This window comes from Ahaetulla prasina, chromosome 1, assembly GCF_028640845.1.
Source record: "Ahaetulla prasina isolate Xishuangbanna chromosome 1, ASM2864084v1, whole genome shotgun sequence".
NCBI classification, from domain to species: Eukaryota; Metazoa; Chordata; class Lepidosauria; order Squamata; family Colubridae; genus Ahaetulla; species Ahaetulla prasina.
The window spans coordinates 219,878,857-219,902,569 of NC_080539.1; the positions used below are offsets into that span (position 1 = coordinate 219,878,857).

At 40.7% G+C, this 23,713-nt stretch overlaps 1 protein-coding gene across 2 annotated transcripts in view; it reads right to left on the reverse strand.

Moving 5' to 3' along the window:
- Window positions 1-23,713, reverse strand: part of XIRP2 (xin actin binding repeat containing 2) — a 263,015-nt gene that overhangs the window by 54,883 nt on the left and 184,419 nt on the right. For both annotated transcript variants that reach the window (XM_058191320.1, XM_058191329.1), the window contains one exon: window positions 13,498-13,605. In XM_058191320.1, coding sequence (XP_058047303.1) covers window positions 13,498-13,605 — 108 coding nt within the window. The remainder of the gene's footprint in view (window positions 1-13,497; window positions 13,606-23,713) is intronic.

Here is a 23,713-nt window from a genome sequence, read left to right on the forward strand (position 1 = left end):
GCTAAAACTAAAGCAAAGCCAGTAAATGAAATAATGTGAATATACTTTTGACATACAAACATGTGGACTACAACTTGATTCTTAAGATTAAATTATTTTGAGTTCCTGGATGTAAGTGTTGTGTATATCAGGGGTCTCCTATCTTGACAATTTTAAGACTTGTGGACTTGTGGAATTCTGGCAGTTGAAGTCCACAAGTCTTAAAGTTGCCAAGGTTGGAGATCCCTGGTGTATATATTAAACACACACACACAGACACACACAGACAAATGATTACTAAAGATTGTAATTTAAAGAATAAAAACTAATACAAACTAAAAAGGATAAAAAGAAATAAAGAGAAGGTGCAGAAAATAAAAAATAGAAAAGAAAGAAAAATATAATGAAAAAGAAAAGAAATACCGTATATAAAATGACTTCTTACTTCATCAGAAGTAGAAACGATTTTAGTAATTTATCCTCTTAAAATGCAACAAATAATCTCTTTTTCCCATATCCCATCTCTTATCTGTAAACTAATCCTTGAAGCTTCATTATTTCAGTTCTGAGGTCAGCAAAATCCATTAAGGTTACCAGAGATATGGTAGTAACATATCTCTTTTAACCTTGATCAAATAAACCAACTTTATATTACTTCTTTTGCTTCTAACAGTCTTGATCTTTAGGCACTTAAAATAATGTTTAACAACTTGATTTTTTTTTCTTTTTTTGTCACTTCTCACAAAAAACCCTTTTTAATTATTAAGAAATCAATCAGTTACTTCTATATGTCCAATGTAGCAACTTTTTCCATGTAATTTTTGTAACTGTCATTTTTAAATCTACTTTCAGATCTGTCTCAATCATGTTAGGTAACTTTTTTCCCTTCTCTTCCGTGACATCTTTCAAACACAATCTATCTATACAGGCAGACACACTTAGAATTATCTTCTGGTTCCAATGTTAAAAAAATATCTTTCCATATGTCCAGTGTTAAAATATTTGGCTTCATTCTGTAAGTTGAGTCTGACTGTTCTTCTTTTATTATAATTTTTATTTCCTTCTAGTTCCTTCTAATGTCCAATTTTTAAAAGCTTATCTTTAAAAGATAAGCTAATAAGCCCTTTATCGAATGGACAGCTTCCCATGAATTATGCCATTTAATTGGATTTTCAAATATACCACAAAGTAGCAATTAATTTCCCCACAACAAATTGCAAAAACACAAAAAGAAATTACTCTTAACAGAAATCTGTGTTGGTCTCATATAAATAAACACTTTTAATAATAATAATGAGTTCTATTGGCTAAAAGTCACAGCTGTATCTTATCATTAGGTCTGAAACAGGACTCCAGACACAAAAGAAAGAATTCATATAGAAAATAAGACTTATCTTTGCAGTGTTAATAGAACAAAACAATATAGAAGGAAACATAAATAAAACATACAGCTTGAAACTCTACAGTATGTGCATATGTATGTAGCTATTATTTTATATTTTAGGCTTACAGGTAGTCTTCAACTTATGATCAACCTCTGCATAATTGTTTGAAGTTGCAACCCTAACTCTAACCTTAACTTCATAAAAGTTGGAAGAAAGCTTGTTGCTTTCTGGTACTTAAAATACGACCAATTGTCAGCAACAAATATAATATCAAAACATAATGAGAGAAAATGGCAGATTAACATATTCTTCTTTTTGTACCCCTGTGCAACCCTGAGTGATAACCTGACATACCTTCTTAGAATAGAATAGTACAGAACAGAATAGAATAGAATAGAATAGAATTCTTTATTGGACAAGTATGATTGGACACACAAGGAATTTGTCTTGGTGCATATGCTCTCGAAGTACATAAAAGAAAAGATACATTTGTCAAGAATCTTAAGGTACATAATTTAATGATAGTCATAGGGAAACAGTCAATATAAATCTTAAGAATACCAGCAACAAGGTTACAGTCATACAGTCATAAGTGGGAGGAGATCGGTGATAGGAACGATGAGAAGATTAATAGTAATGCAGACTTAGTAACTAGTTTGACAGTGTTAAGGGAATTATTTGTTTAGCAGAGTGATGACCTTCAGGAAAAAACTGTTCTTGTGTCTAGTTGTTCTGGTGTGCAGTGCTCTATAGCGTCGTTTTGAGGGTAGGAGTTGAAACAGTTTATGTCCAGGATGTGAGGGGTCTGTAAATATTTTCACAGCCCTCTTTTTGACTTATGCAGTATACAGGTCCTCAGTGGAAGGCAGGTTGGTAGTAATTGTTTTTTCTGCAGTTCTAATTATCCTCTGAAGTCTATGTCTGTCTTTCTAGGTTGCAGAACCAAACCAGACAGTTATAGAGGTGCAGATGACAGACTCAATAATTCCTCTGTAAAACTGGATCAGCAGTTCCTTGGGCAGTTTGAGCTTTCTGAGTTGGCACAGAAAAAACATTCTTTATTGTGCTTTTTTGATGACGTTTTTGATGTTGGGTGTCCATTTTAGATCTTGAGATATGGTAAGTAAAGGTAAAGGTTCCCCTCGCACATATGTGCTAGTCGTTGCCGACTCTAGGGGGCGGTGCTCATCTCCATTTCAAAGCCGAAGAGCCAGCACTGTCTGAAGACTTCTCTGTGGTCATGTGGCCGGCATGACTAGACACCAAAGGCGCACGGAACGCTGTTACCTTCCCACCAAAGATGGTCCCTATTTTTTCTACTTGTATTTTTACGTGCTTTCGAAACTGCTAGGTTGGCAGAAGCTGGGACAAGTAACAGGAGCTTACCCCGTTACACAGCAGCACTAGGAATTCGAACCGCTGAGCTGCCGATCTTTCGATCAACAAGCTCAACGTCCTAGCCCCTTAGCCACCATGTCCCTTTTTGAGATATGGTAGAACCTAGAAATTTAAAGTTCTCTACGGTTGATACTGTGTTGTCTAGTATTGTAAGAGGTGGAAGTATGGAAGGGTTTCTCCTAAAGTCCACCACCATTTCTACAGTTTTGAGTGTGTTGAGTTCCAGATTGTTTTGGTCGCACCACGAGGTCAATTGTTCAACCTCCCGTCTGTATGCAAATTCATCATTGTCTCGAATGAGACCGATCACTGTTGTGTCATCTGCAAACTTCAGTAGTTTAACAGATGGATTGTTTGAGATGCAGTCATTGGTATATAGAGAAAAGAGAAGTAGAGAGAGCACACAGCCTTGTAGGGCCCCTGTGCTAATTCTTTTCTGCTAACCAACTAGAATGTCATGGAACATAAGAGGACAAGGCAGCTGACAAATAAATAGAAAGAATGCCTTTTTATCAATAATCACCTTGAGTTTGATCTCACCCATTATACTCCCAATTCTATTAAAACCAAATTACATTTCATAATCATGTCAATCATATGGACTTTTGAGGAATGGAAAATAAAACCCAACACACAATGAATTTGAAATTACATTTATGAATTAGCAGTGCAAAAATTTGTCAACATGTTTTAACTCTGGGGATCAAAATCAGGAATTACAGATGGTTAATTGATAATAGTTTTCAGTACTTAGATGGGAGGCCACCAGAGTTGCAGATTGGATTGGGAAAAAAATAAAAAGTGCATCTGGAAAAATGACAGCAGACCTAGGTTTTACTCTCAAAACTGATGCCTTTGCTGAGATGGAGAAAGGCAGAGATAAAATTGGCAATGAACACAAAAACTGTTAGCAAATAAAAGAGGAACTAAATGCCATCTCAGCTCTGAGAAAGATGGAAACTCGAGAAAGTGACTCAAAATAACCCAACCTTGATTCTATTTGATATAAGAATTGCCAGAGGGAAATGCTGGAAAGCTTTCAAGTTTCTTTAATATATCCTACAACAGTAAAGTGTACTCTCAGTGGTTTTTGTGGTGTCTGTTACCTGATCTGGCTTACCTCAAAGGCTGACAGCCAGGATGAAGAATTTCTTGGTGAAGGTTAAGATATTACAGCAAATTTCCATCTGTGAAGGTCAGGATCAGATTACTTTGATCCCCACAAAACCCCACAAGACTAATGGACCTGATTGTACTGGATTCCTGTTGCTTTGGGAGATGTTTGTTGAACCTGACCAACCACCCTACCAATGAACTGGTTAAAATGTGGAATAATTATCTGGGTCCAAAAAGCTTTTGGTTCAGAAAAGAATAGGGTATTTCCTAGATGTCCCCTGCCTTGTGTCAAGCCTGGAGCAGTGGTGGGTTGCTAGCGGTTTGCTCCTGATCAGGCAAACTGCTAGTGGCGGCAAGAGGCTCCGCCCACCCACCCGGATGCTTCTGTGCATGTGCAGAAGTGTTGTGTGCGCACGCCCATGAGTGAATTGGTAGCGATGGGTTTTGAAACCCGCCCCTGGCCTGTAGCACACCATCGAATGTGGAGTAATTGCAGAAAACAAGGTGTGAGAACAGATGGTCTAAGTTATTGTGGTATAAGACTAAAGAATGAGTCAGTCAATACAGGGGTTAGGCATCATAAAGTTTCTATTACTGCAATCAGAAAAAAAAACTTTAAGTCTTCCATCTGTGTCAGTGGATAATTGGCTAGTGGAATTCATTAGAACTATTAAAGAGATGACCAGGCACTGAGAGACCTTGACTTGTGCTTTTGTCCACCTGAACTCCACTATAAACAAATTCTATGATTCTTCGCCAACAAAATGGAGTGGATTTGCACTGAGTTTGATGCCATTTTGAATAGTATTAAGGTTTTCAAATGTCTCTGACAGAGAAAATCTCTGAGCCAGTTTATTTATTTAATGAATTTATATTTCTACTTGTCAACTCTACTTATCCACCAAAGCAATTTCAATCCATAACATAAAAATGGCATAAAAAAAGAACAATAATAGCACTGGAGGCCCCTAATTATTTTTTTTTTTGCAATAATCATAACAGATTGCTTGCCTCTCGAGAAAGTTGAGATAAGGTCCTTCATTTGCTTCATGCCCCTATTTGCTTGTTAGACCCTACTATGGCTTGACTTACAAGGACCTCTAAAGACTTTGTATCTAATTAACACTTTGCCGGAGCAGGCAGAGCTTCTGTGGGACCAGCCAACTGGAACAACTTTTGGCCAATATCCAGTATTTCACATTTAGCCAAGCTGGTGGAGAAGGCAGTGGTGCTGCAGCTTCAGGAGGTCTTGGAATTAGCTGGCTATGTAGATGTTTTTCAATTTGAAATCATACATGGACTTGACACAGAAATTGCCTTGGGTAACTCTGATGGATGATCCATACCAGAAAAATATACTAGGGGAATACGATTCTGTTTTTAATTCTAGAATTATCAGCAACTTTTGATCTTGTTAACCACAGTATCTCTTTAAGGTGGGAAAGTGCACTTTGTAGTAGTTTCATTCTTATCTGTTGGGCATGATCGGAATGTAATAATTTTGTTCAGCTCCTTAAGAGGCAGCTCTGTCTTGTCTCTTAGGTTTTTTAAGGTCTACATCAAGCCTCTGTAGGATCATCCATATATTTTGAGCTAATTGTATCTGCATAGAAGATAATATTCAGATGTACTTCTAACTTTCTATGGATTCAGGATTGGATTCTCCACATGTGCCCCAACAGAGGAGAGGATGAAGAGAACAAGTTAAAGACCCTTATGGACAAAGCAGAGTTATTGCTGATTCTAGACTATGATTGGATTAGATCTGGACTGGATTCCAGGATTCAATGAATATGCCTACTTTGGATGATGATTCAGTCCCCCACCCCTTAAGAAGTTTGCAGACTGCGGGTCCTCCATAAACTGTCCTTAATAGTGGACAACCATATAGCAATAGTGGAACATTAGTCATACCCTCATTGTGGCACATATGCTCTTAACCTTGATCATGGATTACCATAGTGCCTTTTAGTAGGGTGGCCACTGAAATTGCAGTTACTCATGGCCCTTTAAAAAAGTGCTCTATCATCTCTATGAAAAACCAGTGGCTTTCTAAGTCCCATTCAGAAAGCACTCACTTTGTATAAAAACAACAACAACCTCACATGGTTCCCATGCTAATTATACAAACCTACTCTTGTATAATCTACCTCAAAACCTTCTGTTGTCCCATCATAAATATGTGCAGCAGCTACAACACATTTGGTTTTTTCATAGCAGGATTCAATTGCTCTTGGAGTGGAGGTGGACCTTTTTCATATTATAGTGTAGGTTAAAATCTGTTCTTTTACCCAAGTCTTTTAGAGTTTTAATGTGGTTGAGCTTTTAGAGCTTTTAATATTTAATTTTAGAATTTTATATATGTCATATATGTACTTTTGTAAGCTGCCTTGAGCCATTGGGATTGGTAGAATGTACATTTATAAATATATGAATAATGCACTTTAGTATAAAGTGCTAAAAACGGTATGAATTTGTCCATATACAGTAGTGGCCAAAATTGTGGAATTTGGGAAATTTGGGAAAAGTGTATTTTCTAACACTGGCTAATAACACCACTTTTTTTTGAGTAGTACCATAAAATTATATATTAATGGAAAGATAATTTAATCAAGAACCTAATGCAATAACTTTTATGAAGGATTTGCTATTAGAATAGCAGTTACAGTATAAAGAAGAAAAGTGAAACATGTAGAAAAAATCAGAGATACAAAAATTATCACCTTAGAAAAAACGAGATATACAAAAATTATCACCATGTCAGTTAATACTTAGTTGGGTAACCTTTAGCATGAATTACGGCCTTACAACATCTTCCCATGGAGTGAACCAAGTCTTCTAGTTCTGCAGCTGTTATAATGTGAAACCAAGATTGAATGACTGCTTCTATTAACTGAGTTTTATTGCTGGGTCACTTCTGAGAAACAAATTTCTTTAGTCGCTCCATAGATTTTCAATTAGGTTAAGGTCTGAGCTACTCCCAGGCCATTCCAGCAGTGGAATATGATCATCTTGAAACGCCAAAAAAGAAAAAAAAAGTGGTGTTATTAGCCATCAAACCTCAAAAATACACTTTTCCCAAAAGGTTTCCACAATTTTGGTCATACTGTAGGTTATTGGGAGAAGACTCCTAGGAAATGAGACTCAAAGCACAAATTAGTCAGTTACCGAATTTTGTCAGCATTGCTAGCACAACTAATTGTTGTGGGCACTTGTTGGTGCTTTGATTCTGGATAGGGGAGAACTACATTTAAAAAGGGCGGCAGAGAGGGAAATATTTCACTACCTCACAGCAGCAAAGTCAGATAGCCTACATTAGACTATCAATGTAAGAGACAACTTTTAATATCGAAAGGGCATCAAGAAAGGGCAAATAAGGGCAAAGCATTCTCTAATGCTATGATTAAAAATACCTATCAGCTCTGAATCTATGTTTATGGGTACATTACTTTTTTAATAGAAACTAGGTTGATTTTCCTCGTAAGCAAAAAATGAGAGAACAAGACTAACAGTATGCAGTTTAAGAATGTACTGTTTGTTTGTTTGAATCACAAACTACAGTTGGGAAAAAAAATCCCTTGTCAAAAACAGGGTGGACACTAAATTTATTCCCCATATGGCCCTGCCACATTGATCACCTGCACAAGACTTGGTCCTGACAATGATCAGCAGCAGGAATCCCCACCCCAGTACCAATACATCCCCAGGCTGCATCTGTCCTCTGGCTGCTCAGGCAAAATGCCCCCCTGACAAATACCCCAGTGGTGGGTTGCTACCAGTTCGCTCCAGATTGGGTGAACTGGTAGCGGCGGCAGCGGCGGCGGTAGGCTCTGCCTACCTGCCTGGATGCTTCTGCATATGCGCGCAAGCGCCCACACGCCCATGAGTGAACCGGTAGCGATGGGATTTGAAACCCACTACTGTCTTCAACATATTTAAAGTTGCAACTATTTCTGCTAAGTTTTGTGTGCTCAGGAAATTATTTGAAGCCCCGCATCAATAAAATATGGTGGGGCCTCTGGTGGCTCAACGGACTAAGTGTCTGTTATTAACACAGCTGCTTGCAATTACTGCAAGTTCAAGTTCCACCAGGCCCAAGGTTGACTCAGCCTTCCATCCTTTATAAGGCAGGTAAAATGAAGACCCAGATTGTTGGGGGCAATTAAGCTGACTTTGTATATAATATACAAATGGATGAAGACTATTGCTTAACACATTGTAAGCCGCCCTGAGTCTTCGGAGAAGGGCGGGATCTTTTTAACTCCTAGTCCTGGTTTCTCTGCTGAAGCATGTCCAATTCTTATCAGTGAAACTGGGCGTTAAATCTACAGGGCCACCAAAATGTTTCACTGAGTTATTGCAGCTAAAAATATTTTCTCTCTCTAAATAGGAAAGAAGTGGTGTAAAGCGAAGACAGCTACTTCAAACCCAGAGGGCTTCTATGCACCATACCCATAATTTAGAAGCATTCTGACATGAAACGTTGCATTTCTCCATTTGGGTTTCCATCTGAATTTCCTTTTTAGGACAGAGTCTACTTTGTAGTATGTGGCTACCTATTTCTGTCATGTGTTTCACTTGAAAATAATGCCTCCACCTCTGCCGTAATCCATCCACAGTGCCTGCCAGGAAGATGTGACAGGTGGCTATTTAAAGGAGGGCCTTTCCAATCTAAGGTCTCAGTCTGGCAAGCCTCACTCAGCATGTATGCTGTGAATTCTTTAGCCAAGGTGAGAACATCTCCTTCACTCAAAAGAAAATGACTGCTTTTTAAACATTATTCTTGAACTATGGATCACCCTATTTGGGTTATTTTGTTTCGGTTGACTCTGTGACTACTTTAAATTCCATATTAGATTCTTTAGCTCTGTTTTTCACATTTCAAGATTTGGATCTGGTCTTCTTATTCCACCAATGGGAATATTCTTGAGAAGACTTCCATTCAGAATGTTCATATTTAGTAGACTTATGGACGTAAAATGTTCACCTGTCCCCCCTCCTTTGACAGCTATTCCATGCTATTAAAAAAAAAATCTTTTTAAAGGTAGTAGAGTCTATAACCGTGATGGCTAACCTTTTTGCCATCGCGTGCCAAAAGCGGGGGGAGCACGGGGGAGGTCGCGTACAGGTGTGCCCACACCCATAATTCAATGCGCCCTGCCCCCTGCGCATGCATTTGCGACCCCTTGCACTTCCCCCACTTTTGGCATGTGATGGCACAGTGGGCCCAGTAGGCCCAATTTTCTCCCTCCCCAGGCTCCAGAGGATTTCTAGGAGCCTGGGGAGGGCAAAAATGGCCTTCCCAACCCTCTGGAGGCCCTCTGGAGGCCAGAAATGGCCCTTTTTCCTGACTTCCGGTGGGACCAGAATGCCCGTTTTTCGCTCTCCCCAGGCCTCAGAGGCTTTCTAGAGTCTGGGAAGGGTAAAAACGGCCTTCCCCACCCCCTCAAGGTCATCCGGAGGCTGGAAACAGCCCATTTCCCAACTTCTGGTGGGCCCGGAAGGCCCGAAAATCAGCTGGCTGTCGCACACATGCCCACAGATATGGCTCCACATGCCACCTGTGGCACGTGTGCCATAGATTCGCCATCACGGGTTTATAAGAAAGCAGAGCCTATAAGAAACCCTATAAGAAAGCAGTGGCAAACTGTTTCCACATCGTTACCTAAAATCAAACATCTGGACATCTCTATGAAGATACCAGGAGCTCATGAAAGCTTATACCTTTTAATAAAATTTATTAATGGGAAAAGATGTCCTTCTGGTTTTGGCTATCACAGACTAAAACAGCTCCCCTTCTACAGTCTCATTGTTATGCCTTGCACAGAAAGACTACTTAATAGCATTTGCCCTCAGAGCCAGGCTACGGAAAACTCACTTTTTAGCTCAGCAAACAGAAGCCATGCATACATCCCAAGATGCTAGAGATAATAATCTACTCCGAACATGTTTTAAAATGGTTGGTCTTCGTGCCTTTGGGATTAGCAGCAACTCCTGTTCTTTCCATTAATATTCCCGCTGACAAAGTTATCCTGCTAGAAGTTGTTTTCTTTAAAGCCACAAGTTTACATTTTTAGTATCATCCATCACTGTACTCTGCATGTTCTCAGTTGTATACTCTCTGTCACAGATTGCTCCAACAGAAACAAAAAATAAATTAAGTTACCTGTAATAAAACAGAGGGTAACACTTGATTTGGTGATACAATTTTCAGTGGGGTCCCTGTGGTATGCGTAATGTTTAGTCCCATGCTGGATCATTTAAGAAACAACACAAGATATTTTAAATGGTTCATTTCAAAACTCACATAATAACATAACACACAAATTAATGAATGAAATGGGAAAAAATAGATAAGCTATCCGTCTATGAACTAAAAGAGGGGAAAATAGATCTGAACAAAGGCGATCATTTTTTTTTTGTAGAATGGAGTGATGAAGCCATGCAGAGAAGTGAAAAGGTAGGTTTAATGATAAAGGAATGATAAATGTTTTGAATTTACTGATAAATGTTATGGCTGAAAGAATTCGGTAAAATAATGTAATCTAGATGTAACAATTCATAGGTATGAAGGTTGTATGTCATGCATACGATGAATGGTGTATGTTATGCACCAATGAATGGTGATAACCAGAGAGAATTTAGGGAGTATTCTGAATGAATGAGATCCAAATAAAAATTAATTTTGTGAGGTAATATGATTGGATTTGTTAGAACAAGATGAGAGAGTCCGAAAAAGTAACAAGGCCATTCAGAGGCCCAAGAATGAATACAAGTAGTGGCTGTCTAGTGATCATTTCCCTAGGGGAAAAAAAGTCCATTTGTTTTGAATATATGATTTCAGGTTTCATAAGTGCACATGAAAACAACTGAATATAATCTGGAACAATTCCTCAGGGGCCACAGGAGATTGCAGAAGTCAAGGAAGGATCAGTTAAAATCCTTTAATTCCTCCAGCAAATATCCTATATGTGAGGATTTGCTCACAGGAAATATGGTTTCTACCATCTTCCAAACTAAAGCTTTTTTTTTTTTTACAATATTTACAGAATACATCCACACAAGTACAGAACATCAGGTATATTCACTCTGTGATTCTTGTCAGGATTTAGTCCTACTCAGTGGTGGGATTCAAATAATTTAACAACCGGTTCTCTGCCCTAATGATTTCTTCCAACAACCAGTTCACCAAACTGCTCAGAAAGTTAACAAGCGGTTCTCCTGAAGTGGTGCGAACTGGCTGAATCCCACCACTGGTCCTACTCCTATAAAATGTGAGGCATTTCAAGGTGTTTCACATATTCTAAAAAGCTATTCTTGATTCTATCCAAGACCTGAGAGATATATCACAGCTTTGCCCTCCATCCTGCTTCCCTTTCTCCTCAATCTCTTTCATCCATCCTTTTGGAAGGCGATATGTCATTTCTAGAGTATTAATGGGAAATTTAATCCCATTTCTCTGTGGGAAAAATCCATTATTCCATCAACACATATCTCCAGCATTAAACTTAAAATACTCCCTGATATTGCTTTTAATCATTCTGTACTCTGTACTTTAATCATTCTGCACTCTGTACCCCTGGAGGTGGAGAGGAATCGCCTTTGGATTCATAGTTCTATTCTTATGTAAATAAAACCTGCTCACGTCGAGACCCAAAGGCAGTGAAGCATCTAGCTGTGGACTTTAATAGCTGAATGGCAAAACTGGAAGTGACCTTGTCCATGGTGACCTTGAAAGCACAGAGGTTGCTTCACAGGTGCTGCACTTTCAAACTAAAATAATTCAGTGAGCGAAGCAGTGATTTTTGACTATATCGTGTCTTTTCCTTCTTTTTTTCATACTTTCTGAAAATTAAATAATAAAGTATCATAAATCATTTTTTTTTCTCAACCAACATTTGCCAGCTATCTACAGATAGCGTTTGCATTTTTCTTGTTCATCTCACAGAAAAGAGCAAACAGAAAAGGCTTTGCACAAGAGAAATACATGCAAACCACAGAGCGTTTGCAATGAATTATAACCCCGGAGTTGTGGTTTAGATGTTCACATTTGGGGGAAGGTAACTCAGTTCTGTCTTTTTTTTTTTTTAGGGCAAATTTTTTTAAATTTTTTTTTCCATAATAATTCCCACAATTTGACCAGTGTACAATACAATCACTTATACAACAATCGATCCTATACTCAAATTATGCTCAATCCGGGCTACTCGACTGCCACTCCCTCCCTTAACCCTTTCTACCCTTCTCATCCTTCTTCGACTTTCCCCACCATCCTTCTCCTCGCTTTCCTACTTCCCCTCCTCTTTCCCACTTCTCACTACCATCCTTTCTAACCCTCTATCTTCTCCTCCTTCTTCTCCTCCTATCCTTTCTTCTCCCTCCCTTCTTTCCTACCTACCTACCTGCCTACCTACTTTCTTCCTTCTTTACTCCTCTTTCCTTACCCTTTCCCTTCGAGAGTGGTTACCGAGCAGCCCCGACTTTACACCATTCCAACTTGTTTAATTCTACCCTTATTTCTGTACAATGGCAATCAATCAACTTATAATCTTCCCCTTCCCCCCCCATTTCCCCCCTCCCCCCCTCCGTTCTATGTCTTGATCATTGTTCTACAGTGAGATATTTGACAGGTGTTTAGATGGTGATTATTTATTTAAGACTGTAATTACCTTGCAATAGGCATAATCTAATATTCATACGTATGTAAGAAAATAGTTTAGCATTGAGATACAGAGTACTATTCAAGGTGGAATAGATTTTCTCAATGGTTAGAGATAAGAGGTAGCAATTAGATGGAGAAAGATTGTTATATGTAAGTAAAATATGAATGTTGTTTCTAATTATAAACATGCTAGTACAATTAACATGATCATAAATAAGCTAATATAACTATAAATATGGTTGTAATTATTACGTGTATTATCATTATTGCTATCAGTATATCTGTTATTTTTTTCCTTCTTTTGTAAAACGAAATGCCCAGACAATACACTGTCTTCAAAATATTTATATATAAATAAAAAACTTGACTTAAAAAGAAAATAAAATAGATTAACAGAAAAGCATTTCGGATGCATTAATGTCACTTGCAAATTCACTGTAATGACCATTATTGATAAATTATGTCTGAGGCATTATATCCCAAAGACGGGATGTATCTTTTCATATATTTTGGACTATATAATCGATTTGCGTTTGCCTCACTGTTACGCGGTAGGAGTTTTGGCTGGTATTTGAGCAGTTGTTAGACCTTAGGGTACAATAGCCTTTCAAAACAGAACATTCCCAGTATTTGTGCACATTTCAGGAAATGGTTTACCAGAGAAAAACATTGTATTTTTTTTTCACAGCCAAGTGGCTGCTCTTACAACAAAGCCTTTGCAACCTTTGTAAAATTTTATGTGGGCATCGTAATTCTCACATGAGATGTGTGTCTGATGATAAAGGAAAAGTGTGTTCATAAAAAAAGGGGAAACAATCATCACTTCTAAGTGAAAATGGGACACATACTGTATATAGCAAGAGCTTTGCATTGTAAGATGCATTCCAGAAGATCAGGACTGTGATGTCCCCATTACGGCTCAACAGTTCAACAACTATTAGGATCCCTTCATTTTACCTGTACAGATTTTTGCCGATATTGGTGCTGAGCTTCTCCTTTCTCAAACTGGTTCTTCACACTCGCCAAACCACCAGGTATTCTGCATGCTTCAGATTCCTCCAGAGCCTGGTGGGGAAAGAACAAAGTAAAGAGGTAAAAATAAGCCCTTCAACACAGCAAAAGGCTACTTCGGGTGTTTTTTGTTTTGGTGTATCTTTGAAGTCAGTGTTGATGACTGGTGAATGCCTGGGCAAGTCCCTGGGCAAGTTTCCTTGGCAGGAATTCAGAAGTAGATTGTCATTGCCTCCTTTCTAGGGCTGAAGAGATTAACTAGCCCAAGCTCATCCAGCTGGTTTTGTGTCTAAGGAAGGACTGGAACGCATGGTCTCCTGGTTTCTAATCTGGTGCCTTCACCACTATACCAAATTGGCTGTCCAGTAAGCTGTTGTGATTTTACATAGTACTTCTGCGTTCAACTCGCGTTACTCCCAGGGAAAGTGGGTATAGGTGGTCCTTGTTTAATGATCACTCGTGCAGTAACCATTTCAACTTATGATGAATGGTAGTTACAACTGGTCTTTAAAATTCTGACCGGCACATTCCTCTGTGGTTACATACAGTAACTGCAATCTGAATGCAGTTGAATGCATGGCCACTAGCTGGATTTCCAACCATCTGATTTGTCCCTTGGGTCATGTGATCACAATTTGTAACCTTCCCCGCCAGCTTCACTGGGGTCAATGGGGAAACCAGCAGTGTAAGTCAGAAGTCATCATCGTGGGAGGCCTTGCTGGGTGAGCCACACAGTTAACAACGGTGATTCAGACACATTATATCATGTTTTACAACTGAACTGCTTAGCGATGTAAATTCTGGTCCTAATTACCGTTGTTAACCAAGGCCAGAGGTGGGTTTCAGGAGGTTCTGACCAGTTCTGGAGAACCGGTAGCAGATATTTTGAGCAGTTCAGAGAACCGCTAGTAAAAATTCTGACTGGCCCCACCCCCATCTATTCTCTGCCTCCCAAGTCCCAGCTGATCGGGAGGAAATGGGGATTTTGCAGTACCCTTCCCCTGCCACACCTACTAAGCCACGCCCACAGCACCGGTAGTAAAATAAATTTGAAACCCACCACTGACCAAGGTCTACCTGTACATGATTAGGCATTAGTTATTCTGCTCCACGAAATGACAGAAACACACTAAATATTAAAAAGTATCTGAAAAGAAAAATGCAAAATATCCAGTGCACAATGCTCTGAATTGTTTTAAATTTGTTTTGCTTCTCATATAAAGTAAATTTTGCTATTGGTTCATTCCACTCCATTCCAGTCTGGCTATGTACAGACCTTAATAAGTTATGCCAACCTTCTAAGGCAAACTCATGAAAAGAATGTCGTAAAAATACTTAAAATATGAATGCCTAATGCATTATCCAGATTTAAGCAGAAGCCTCCAGTGATATTACTATTACCGCATTGATTTAAAAGATTAAAGGAGCACTAACAATCAGTAGCCCTCAGTATCTTCTAATCCAGCGTTTCTTCAGGACCATTAACTGCTTTATACCATCAGGGACTCCGAGACCAGGAAGAGATTCTACTGTTATACAACTGTGGATTAATCTCTTTTTTCAAAATCAACACAGGCAGTCTCGGGAGCCTCTTTTATAATGTTGAAGATTAGTGCAACAATATGGACTGCACTTCTGTGTTTTGAAAAAAAAAAACCCATCCCCCCAATTTATAATCTGACATTGATTATGACATGTGATTTAAAAGCCTAGAGTTGATAACAAATTAGAGACTGGGAATTAGGCAAGAACATTTAAAGCCTCCTTCTGGATGTTGTTTGTCTGGTTCACAACGCTATTTGCTTCTAACAACCACACTGGTGACTAATCATAGTCTTCTAGACCTTTCCTGTTACCTATTCATCTTACTTTGCTTCCTTCGACTCCAATGGACTGCTGTTATTTTTCAGAGTTTTAAGAGGAGGGGGTAAAAGACTGAGCCATCAAATTTTATTTATTTATTTATTATTTGTGTACCTTCAAATCAGACTGCTTCCTGTAATTTTCTTGGCATGATTGTTCCAAAGCGGTTTGCCATTGCCTCCTGTCTAGGGCTGGGAGAGAGGGACTGGCCCAAGTCATCCAGCTGGCTTTGTGCCAAAGACACGACTCAAACTCACCATCTCCATGATTGGGGACTCAAACTCACCATCTCCTAATGTCCTAACCATTACCCCAAACTGGCTCTCAGGTTCTACCACAGTAATAATTAGCCCCAAGTCCTGCTTTTCTACGTTTGCCTCTAGTTCTGTTTTGCCTCTATGTCAGTGGTCCCCAACCTTTCCAGCTTGGCAGCCCGCCTGGGGGTCGTGTGTGAATGGTGGATGCTTGCATGGGTGCCTGCCACTCACACAAGTGGAGCTTGTGCAAGTGGAGCTGCATGTCCACACTAGCCCACTTGCGTGGCCCAATTCCAAACAGGCCATGGCTTGGTAGTGGGCCCCAGCCTGGGGGTTGAGGACCCCTGCTCTATGTAGTCATGTTTGAGTAAAATCTCACTGCTCTCTTTCCTCTTATTGCCTTTGGACTGCAAGAGAGGGGGTTGTCCTCAAGGGCACAGCAGGAATGGGGAAGGGGCAGCCCAGAGACAAAAGGCAACCCTTCAGTTTTGCTTCTGTGGCTGCAAAGCACTCCTGGAGGAAATGTCTCTTCATGATATTTGTTTGGAGCGGCTAGATGCAAGGGTGGTATTCACTTACCTTTGCTATCGGTTCACTAATGGGCCTTCCGCACATGTGCAGAGTGTAAAAAATGTGGATAAATGGGATGTGATTACATCTGGGCAGGTGGGTGGAGCCTCCGGCTGCTGCTACCAGTTCGCACAAACTGGATAGAACCGGCTGAATACTACCACTGGTTAGAATAGATGGTTTGTAAAGGACAAAATGGATCCCTGGAACCTTGTAAGGATTAAGCTTTTTCACTTCAGAAAAATGTATTACAGTTACAGTTCTTAACATTTCCAACCATATTTGGCTGTTACGGTTTTAACTTAATTTAAGAATTCAATACCATCAGTTTAATTAATAGAAATATAATGTATTTATTGTCCTTTATTCTGAAGATTAAATATTTGATGGCAAATTTGGTGAAACAGTACGGTTTCAGTTATAGAAAATCTACAGCTGCTCCAGTATGCTGTGGTTTGAGAAGTTAGGGCATGCCTTACTCACTACACCCATGTATCTGCTCTACTTTAGCCAGCTGCACTGTCTACCAATAAGCTGCCTTCCAGTTACAATTCAAAGTGCTAGTTCTCAAGACCTAGACAGCTCCAGAGCCACCTTTCCTAAATTACATCCGTCTGTTTAGTAAGATTAAAACAGGTGTATTTGTTCCACATAACCTGCTCTCAGACACCACAAAAATCTGTGGGGGTTTCAGTTATAGCACCCCTTTCTGTGGGTGCTATAGCTTAATTCAGACACTGAAATGGCGTCTGCTCTCTGGTCCTTTAGAAAGTCCATTAGGCACTGGAATGTTATGAGGGTAAGGAATGGTGTTCGGATTTTGGGCTAGATTGAATAAATTCCCTCCTTTTCCTTTCCTATGGATTTGCTGGAATGTTAGTGTTTGTTTTGTTAATTAAGAGCCAATGCGGTGTAGCGATTAAGGCAGCAGGCTACAAACAGGGAGGTGTTGAGTTTCAGTCCTGCCTTTTAGGGTTTAAATCAGCTGGGTGATCTTGAGCCAGTCGCTCTCTCTCAGCCCTAGGAAGTGGTCAAGGGCAAATCACTTTGGAAATCTTGCCAAGAATACTGCAAGGACTTGTCCAAGACTTGAAGATACACACAGAGAGAGACAAATTGTTTTAATCTAAATTTTGAAGAATGAGAATAATATGCCACTCAGAGCTGGCTCCCTTTGAAGTGGCTCATAAGTCTTCTAAAATAACATAAATAAATGTAATAGAAGTAGAAACTATTTGCTGCAGCTCTGCTATTTAAAAGCTGTAATTGCAAAAGGAGCCTTGCTTCATCAGTCTAAAGTGGCCCTGCTCTAAATGCAGCAGCTGCTTAGGGCAGAAAGATGGAATTGTTCTTTGCCATTTTTAGGGGGGAAAAAACATGCAGCCCTCTTTAAGGAGAGTTCCTCTATGGCAGGGGTCTCCAACCTTGGTCCCTTTAACACTTGTGGGAGTTGAAGTCCACAAGTCTTAAAGGGACCAAGGTTGGAGACCCCTGGTCTATGGAGTAACCATCTGTTTTTAAGCTGGAAGATTCCAGGAAACGGTTGGCTGGTTGTGACAAGGGATGGTCACCTTTCCCATCAGAAGGAATCATCTGAGTTAAGACCAGCGGTGGGTTTCACATATTCTTACACAGGTTCACTGCACACACATGCACATTCCGCATATGTGCCCGGCCTTCTGTGCATGCGCTGTGCTCTTGTATGCGCCTTCCGCGCATACGCCCAACCTCCGAAATGTGGCTAAATAGGACGGCATTATGCCGGGGTGGGGGTGGGGCCAGCCCACCCGCAGTTGACGATACCGGTTCCCCTGAACTGGTCTGAACCAGTTGAATACTACCTGTGATTAAGACAGAAAAAAGGTGCAAGGAAAAAACAGCACACCAAGAGATCATGAAGATCTGATGGTTTAGCTAGAAAACGTAGGTATGAAATTATGCGGAAAGATGCAGAGATCGTACAGTCATATTTTTGACTTCACATCAGTAAGTTTGCCATTTCACAACTGATTTATGTTACCCTGAATTCAACGTTTTGTCTGGAATTGTGTTATTGGGTGTTCATGCTCAGCTTGGGATACACTCCACACAAAGGAATGCTATTTCTGAAGAAAAGCAAGTGATGAGAAAATGCTTTCCCTGCTGAGCAATTTTCTTCTCCAAACATTGATACAACAATCAAAATTGGGAGAATTGGAGTAGAAAAATAACCCCCACCATCTGCTTCCATCTCCAACTGCAGCAACTCCTCCTAAACCGCATGGCACGTGAATAGAGTTTGCGTGTAAATATATACATTTCTTTTGTTTCATATAAACCACCATTCACGTATGGTGGATGAATGTGTGTTTCACTCCTCCAGTGCCAGCATGAAGGACCTGTATGTTTGCTGCTAGCATTCTTGTATCGTAAAGCTGTGAAAAACAGATAAAAGATGCACATATTGAAAATCTTCTACTGTGCTTGTTAGCCTTCTGGGGGAAAAAAACCCAAGGGAATATATCTGCAGAATGAATTGATGGATTTTGTGAAATACGTTTTGGGCAAGTATGAGTTCACATTGGGATTTTTGGAGCTCTGGATTTGGTAAACTATCTGTTCTGTCCCCCCTCACCTCCGTCTGAGCGATGGCTTAATTAGCCGGCACTATCAGCTCTGGCAGCAAACTAGCGAGCATCTGCCAAGTGACTCTGTTATTTCCCTTGATGCCGATGAGTCACCCAGGAACAAACAGTATTTCAGCTCTAGTTACACAGTTGATTTGCCTGCTACGAAGAGGCATAGCAGCCCTCACTGGTTTTATATCCTGTGGGGTATGGCTCCATGACTCAGCACTTCCTAGGCCTGCCCCACCCCTGCTTCTGTTGTTCCTGCCTCTCCTGCCTATGAAATCTAGGGTCCAGCCAGGCCTGATTGCCATCAGCTGGGACTGGAGGCGTGGCCTGGGGGGGTAAAGAGTCAGGGGACGGAGGCCTCCTCCACCTGGCCTGCCTCTGGCTCCTGGAGCTGAGCCAGGGAAGCCGGTGCTCCTGAGGTAAGTCCTGATGGCCCTTCCCTCTCACTTTCCAAGTCACTTTCTGGCAGGGGGCTGGGCTCAGGGGGCGCAGACACAACACTAGCTCACAAAATAGCCTCAAAAATAAATTGGGAAAACTAGTTCCGGAAAACAAAATAGAAACATGCTTTCCCACAACACTTTTCCCTCAAAAATCCGGTAACTAGATTTCAGGTAAGGAAACAGATCTGATCCGTGTTGCAGAGATCCAAATAGATGGACCGGCTGATGTTGTGGTGCCTCATCTCTATCCACCTAGTTCTTCAGTGTAGCATTAGCTCAAATTGAGAGGTGAGCCGAGGTTCACAGAAATATAACTTCATTACAGGCTGCATTTTTGCCACTGGCTTAGCAGGAACCTTTAGGTACACTTTGGACATAGCATAACATTTAACCAATGTACTCTCAAATGTGTTGTTGGGAGAACTCAAAATTAATCTTGAAGCTCTCCTAGTGTAAAAGTCTGCAATTTACACTGTTATAACAGATCTCCCTATGGATATGGGTCTAAGCATAGGATAAAGCATGTCCTTGTTTAGTTTTTAGTTTAGCATACGGAGTGGTGGTAGCCCAGGTGTTTTGCTTTGTACTTTGGGATTGCTTTGAGGATTAAACTCACTCACCTTCTTATCACTTTGGAATTTTGCCTTTGGGATTTTAGATGAGGTAGTCCATTTAACTTAGTGGACTATCTCAGGTAAAAATAAAGCATCCTTTTCACCTTTTGAGACCATGGAAGAGACTTTTATAATGGACCAGCTTACTTCATGCTCAACAAGCACAATGTGGCCTGTTCAAATCAGCCTTAGTGGATTGATTAGATGGATCCGAGACTTTATGAGAGGCATCCTTAGATAATGGAACCTGCTGCCTTTAAAGAATACATGGGTTCACTTAGTCCCACTGAAACGTCTAGACCAGGAGTCTCCAACCTTGGCCACTTTAAGCCTGGCGGACTTCAACTCCCAGAATTCGCCAGCCAGCTGGCTGGGGAATTCTGGGAGTTGAAGTCCACCAGGCTTTAAGTGACTAAGATTGGAGACCCCTGCTCTAGACTACAGCAACTGTTACTTGCAAAAGATCAAGATCACATGTGAACTTCCAGTTAAACTGATTTATTACTAATCATGCCTATGCACAGCTAGTGAACTACAACTCAAGTAATGCTTAGCACTATTTTGGTGGTAGTTATGGGCCAAAAAAATTCAAGAGGGGTTGGGCTTAGTCCCTTTGTGGCTATGTAGAGACTCTGGACTGATTCCTATTTTGACTCTGCCCCCAGGTTCTGTCATTCCCTCTCCTACAGAAACTCACTAATACCTAGGAATGAATATCTTTCCTTTGTCTTGTTTACTAGTGCCTGAGAAGATGGTGTCTGGAACTGCAGACATTAATGGAGAACAATGATTATCTCAATCCCGAGTTTGGATCTGGGTTGAGGTTTAGGTTAGAACAAAAAAAAAACCTGCCTCATCCTGACAGAGGGGATATGACTATGGAGCCTGACTGACTTCTCAGTGGTTTGATCCTATGGACATTGTTTTTATAGTGGCTCTATTCTAAATTTCAGGAATGGTTTTATAGAATAGTATTGCGTATCTGTATTTCTGCATAAGGTATTGCTAAGGTATTGCTGACATATTTATGAAGTCACTGGAGCTGGTTTAACCTCATAACATTTGAACCAGGAGAGAGAAAACATGTTCTAAATTAATACACAGAATCAGAAATGTAGTGGATGAGGGCCAATTAATGCAATTTGAATGTTTACAAGACAGGATTCCAAATATGGGAGTTGGAAAATTTGCCTGTTCTAAATAGAGTGGCACTCTAAAAGGATGCCTATGTAATTTTAGAGCAATTCTAAAACCATTGTTGTTGGATACCTCCGAGTCCTCTGTGATCAGGAATACTAGTTGCCATTTTCATAGTTGCTCTAACACAGCGGTGTCACACACAAGGCCTGTGGGCCAGATGCGGCCCATGATGTGGTCAGATCCAGCCCACGGAGCCATCCTGGAAAAATGTAAGGGGCTAGCCCACATTGCTTTGACCCAGTCTACCCAGTGCGAAGAGGAAACATCAGGCCAGCGTGGCTTCTGCCCTATCTATCCAATGTGAAGAGGAAACATTGGGCCAGCGTGGCTTCGGCCCAATGCAAAGGTCTACCCAATGCAAAGAAGAAACATGCCAGCAGTTTGGGGAGTGGCGTCAAGCTGACCATGCCCACTCAGTTGGACACACCCATCCAGTCAGCCACACCTCCCAGCCCCTGCGAGGTCAACCACAGCCCTGATGCGGCCCTCGTTTGACACCCCTTGTTGTGCCTTGCCTGCCTCCTCTCCTCAGCCGGGCCCCTCCCATCTCCTGCTATCTGAGCCAGAGACTGATAGTGAAGAAGAATGGCCTGGCATGCCTCCAGCCCCCAGCCCTGGCACCATGCCCGGACAGAATGAGCAAATAAACCTCCCTCCTATGTGTGTGAACAAGAAGCCAGCCATGAGCTAGAATTGCCAGCAGCTGGAGGGTGGACAGATCCCCGCTTCCGGAGAATGGAGAGGCAACGTCAGCAAAAGGAAGGGAGGGGCAGGTCTGGATAAGTGCTGAGTCATGGAGCCACACCCCATGGCCTATATAAAGGATCTGCTTTTTGGCATTCCTTGAGTCAGGCAAAGTCTCATCTGGTTGCTGAAGTCACACCTTGGATTCCTGCCTGCCCTGAGAACTCTGACAGGAATTTGGCAAAGCTGCAGAGGCTTCGTGGCCACGCTTGATACAGACTTCCCAGACCCGGCCGTCAGAGGAAGAGTCGGACACGACACCCCTTTTCTAACAACTGAACAGGAACAGACTAGTTACAGCAGTCTGTATTTTGATAAACTTACCATTACAGCCTTACAGCTTGGAAACAGAATAACGGAGCGATTTGGTGCATTGTTAAAATCCTTCTATTACATACTAGGTTTATGCTGTTTATACCATGACTGAATGACAGAACGATACATTTCAGATGTTTGCAGGCTGGTTTTTGAAATGCTCACACTGCTGAAATTCACATGGTACTTTCAACTACCTCATTAAGTGCCTATTGAAGATCACTCAGTTCTTCCGTACAACAATAAGAAGCTATGGAGGGATGGTTTTGTTCCTTTCCTTCTTCTGCCCCATCCCCTTTGTTTAACTGAATATCCTTTATGCACTGTAAGATATAAAATCTATTTAGTTTTATTAGTCAGTTTTCATGATCTTCATTTTTAATAGTTTCGAGATGAGACCGTAAGGTAAGCTATACTACTAAGATATACTATATACATAACTACATAAATTATATAAACTGCCTTTGTTTAAAGTATATAAGGATGTATTACGTTAAAAAGACCTAAATGTACAGGTATATAATTTTAGCATTAAAAGCAAAACAAAATATAATGATATAATATAAAACAATGTAAATATTTCTCATATTTTCGATTCCAAGGTTCATTATATACATACATACATACATACATACATACATACATACATACATACATACCCCCAATAGATAGCCTTCTACCCTCCATTTTAAAACTTCTCAGGAAGCCAAGCTCATCTATTCTTTGTGATTTGTTCCACTTCCAAGATTTTTGTTAGAAAACTTCTTTAACATTCAATTTTAACCTTTTTTAACATTCAATTTATGTCTTCTTTCAACTGGCATCCCTTATTCCATGTCCTGCACCCCAGAATATTTCTTGACTTTCTATATGATACCCTTTCACTCATTTGAAAAGTGGTATCATAACCCCTTCAGTCACCTTTCTTCAGGGATAAACATGCTCTTTCAGTCTGTCTTCAAAGGACTATGATTCTAGTTCCTTGATAATCCTTGCCCTTCTCTGAACCTACGGCAGTTTCTTTAAACCCTTCTTATAGACAAATATCCACCACATAACATAGTACCTGGCTTGGGATCTGATCAATGAATTACTTTTCTTCCTAGACCAGGACTCCTTACGCACAGACACTCACGCCCTCGTTACTTCCCGCCTGGACTATTGCAATGCTCTCTACATGGGGCTCCCCTTGAAGAGCACCAGGAGGCTCCAGCTAGTCCAGAATGCGGCTACCCGGGTGATAGTGGGAGCACTTCGTTGCTCCCACATAACACCTATCCTGCATGGCCTGCACTGGCTGCCGGTAGCCTTCCGGGTGCAATTCAAGGTGCTGGTTATCACCTTTAAAGCGCTCCATGGCTTAGGACCGGGATATTTACGAGACCGCCTTCTACCACCGATAGCCTCCCAACAACCTGTGCGCTCCCACAGGGTGGGCCTTCTCAGGGTGCCGTCGACCAAACAATGTCAGTTGGTGGCCCCCAGGGGGAGAGCCTTTTCTGTGGCGGCACTGGCCCTTTGGAATGAGCTGCCTCCGGGGT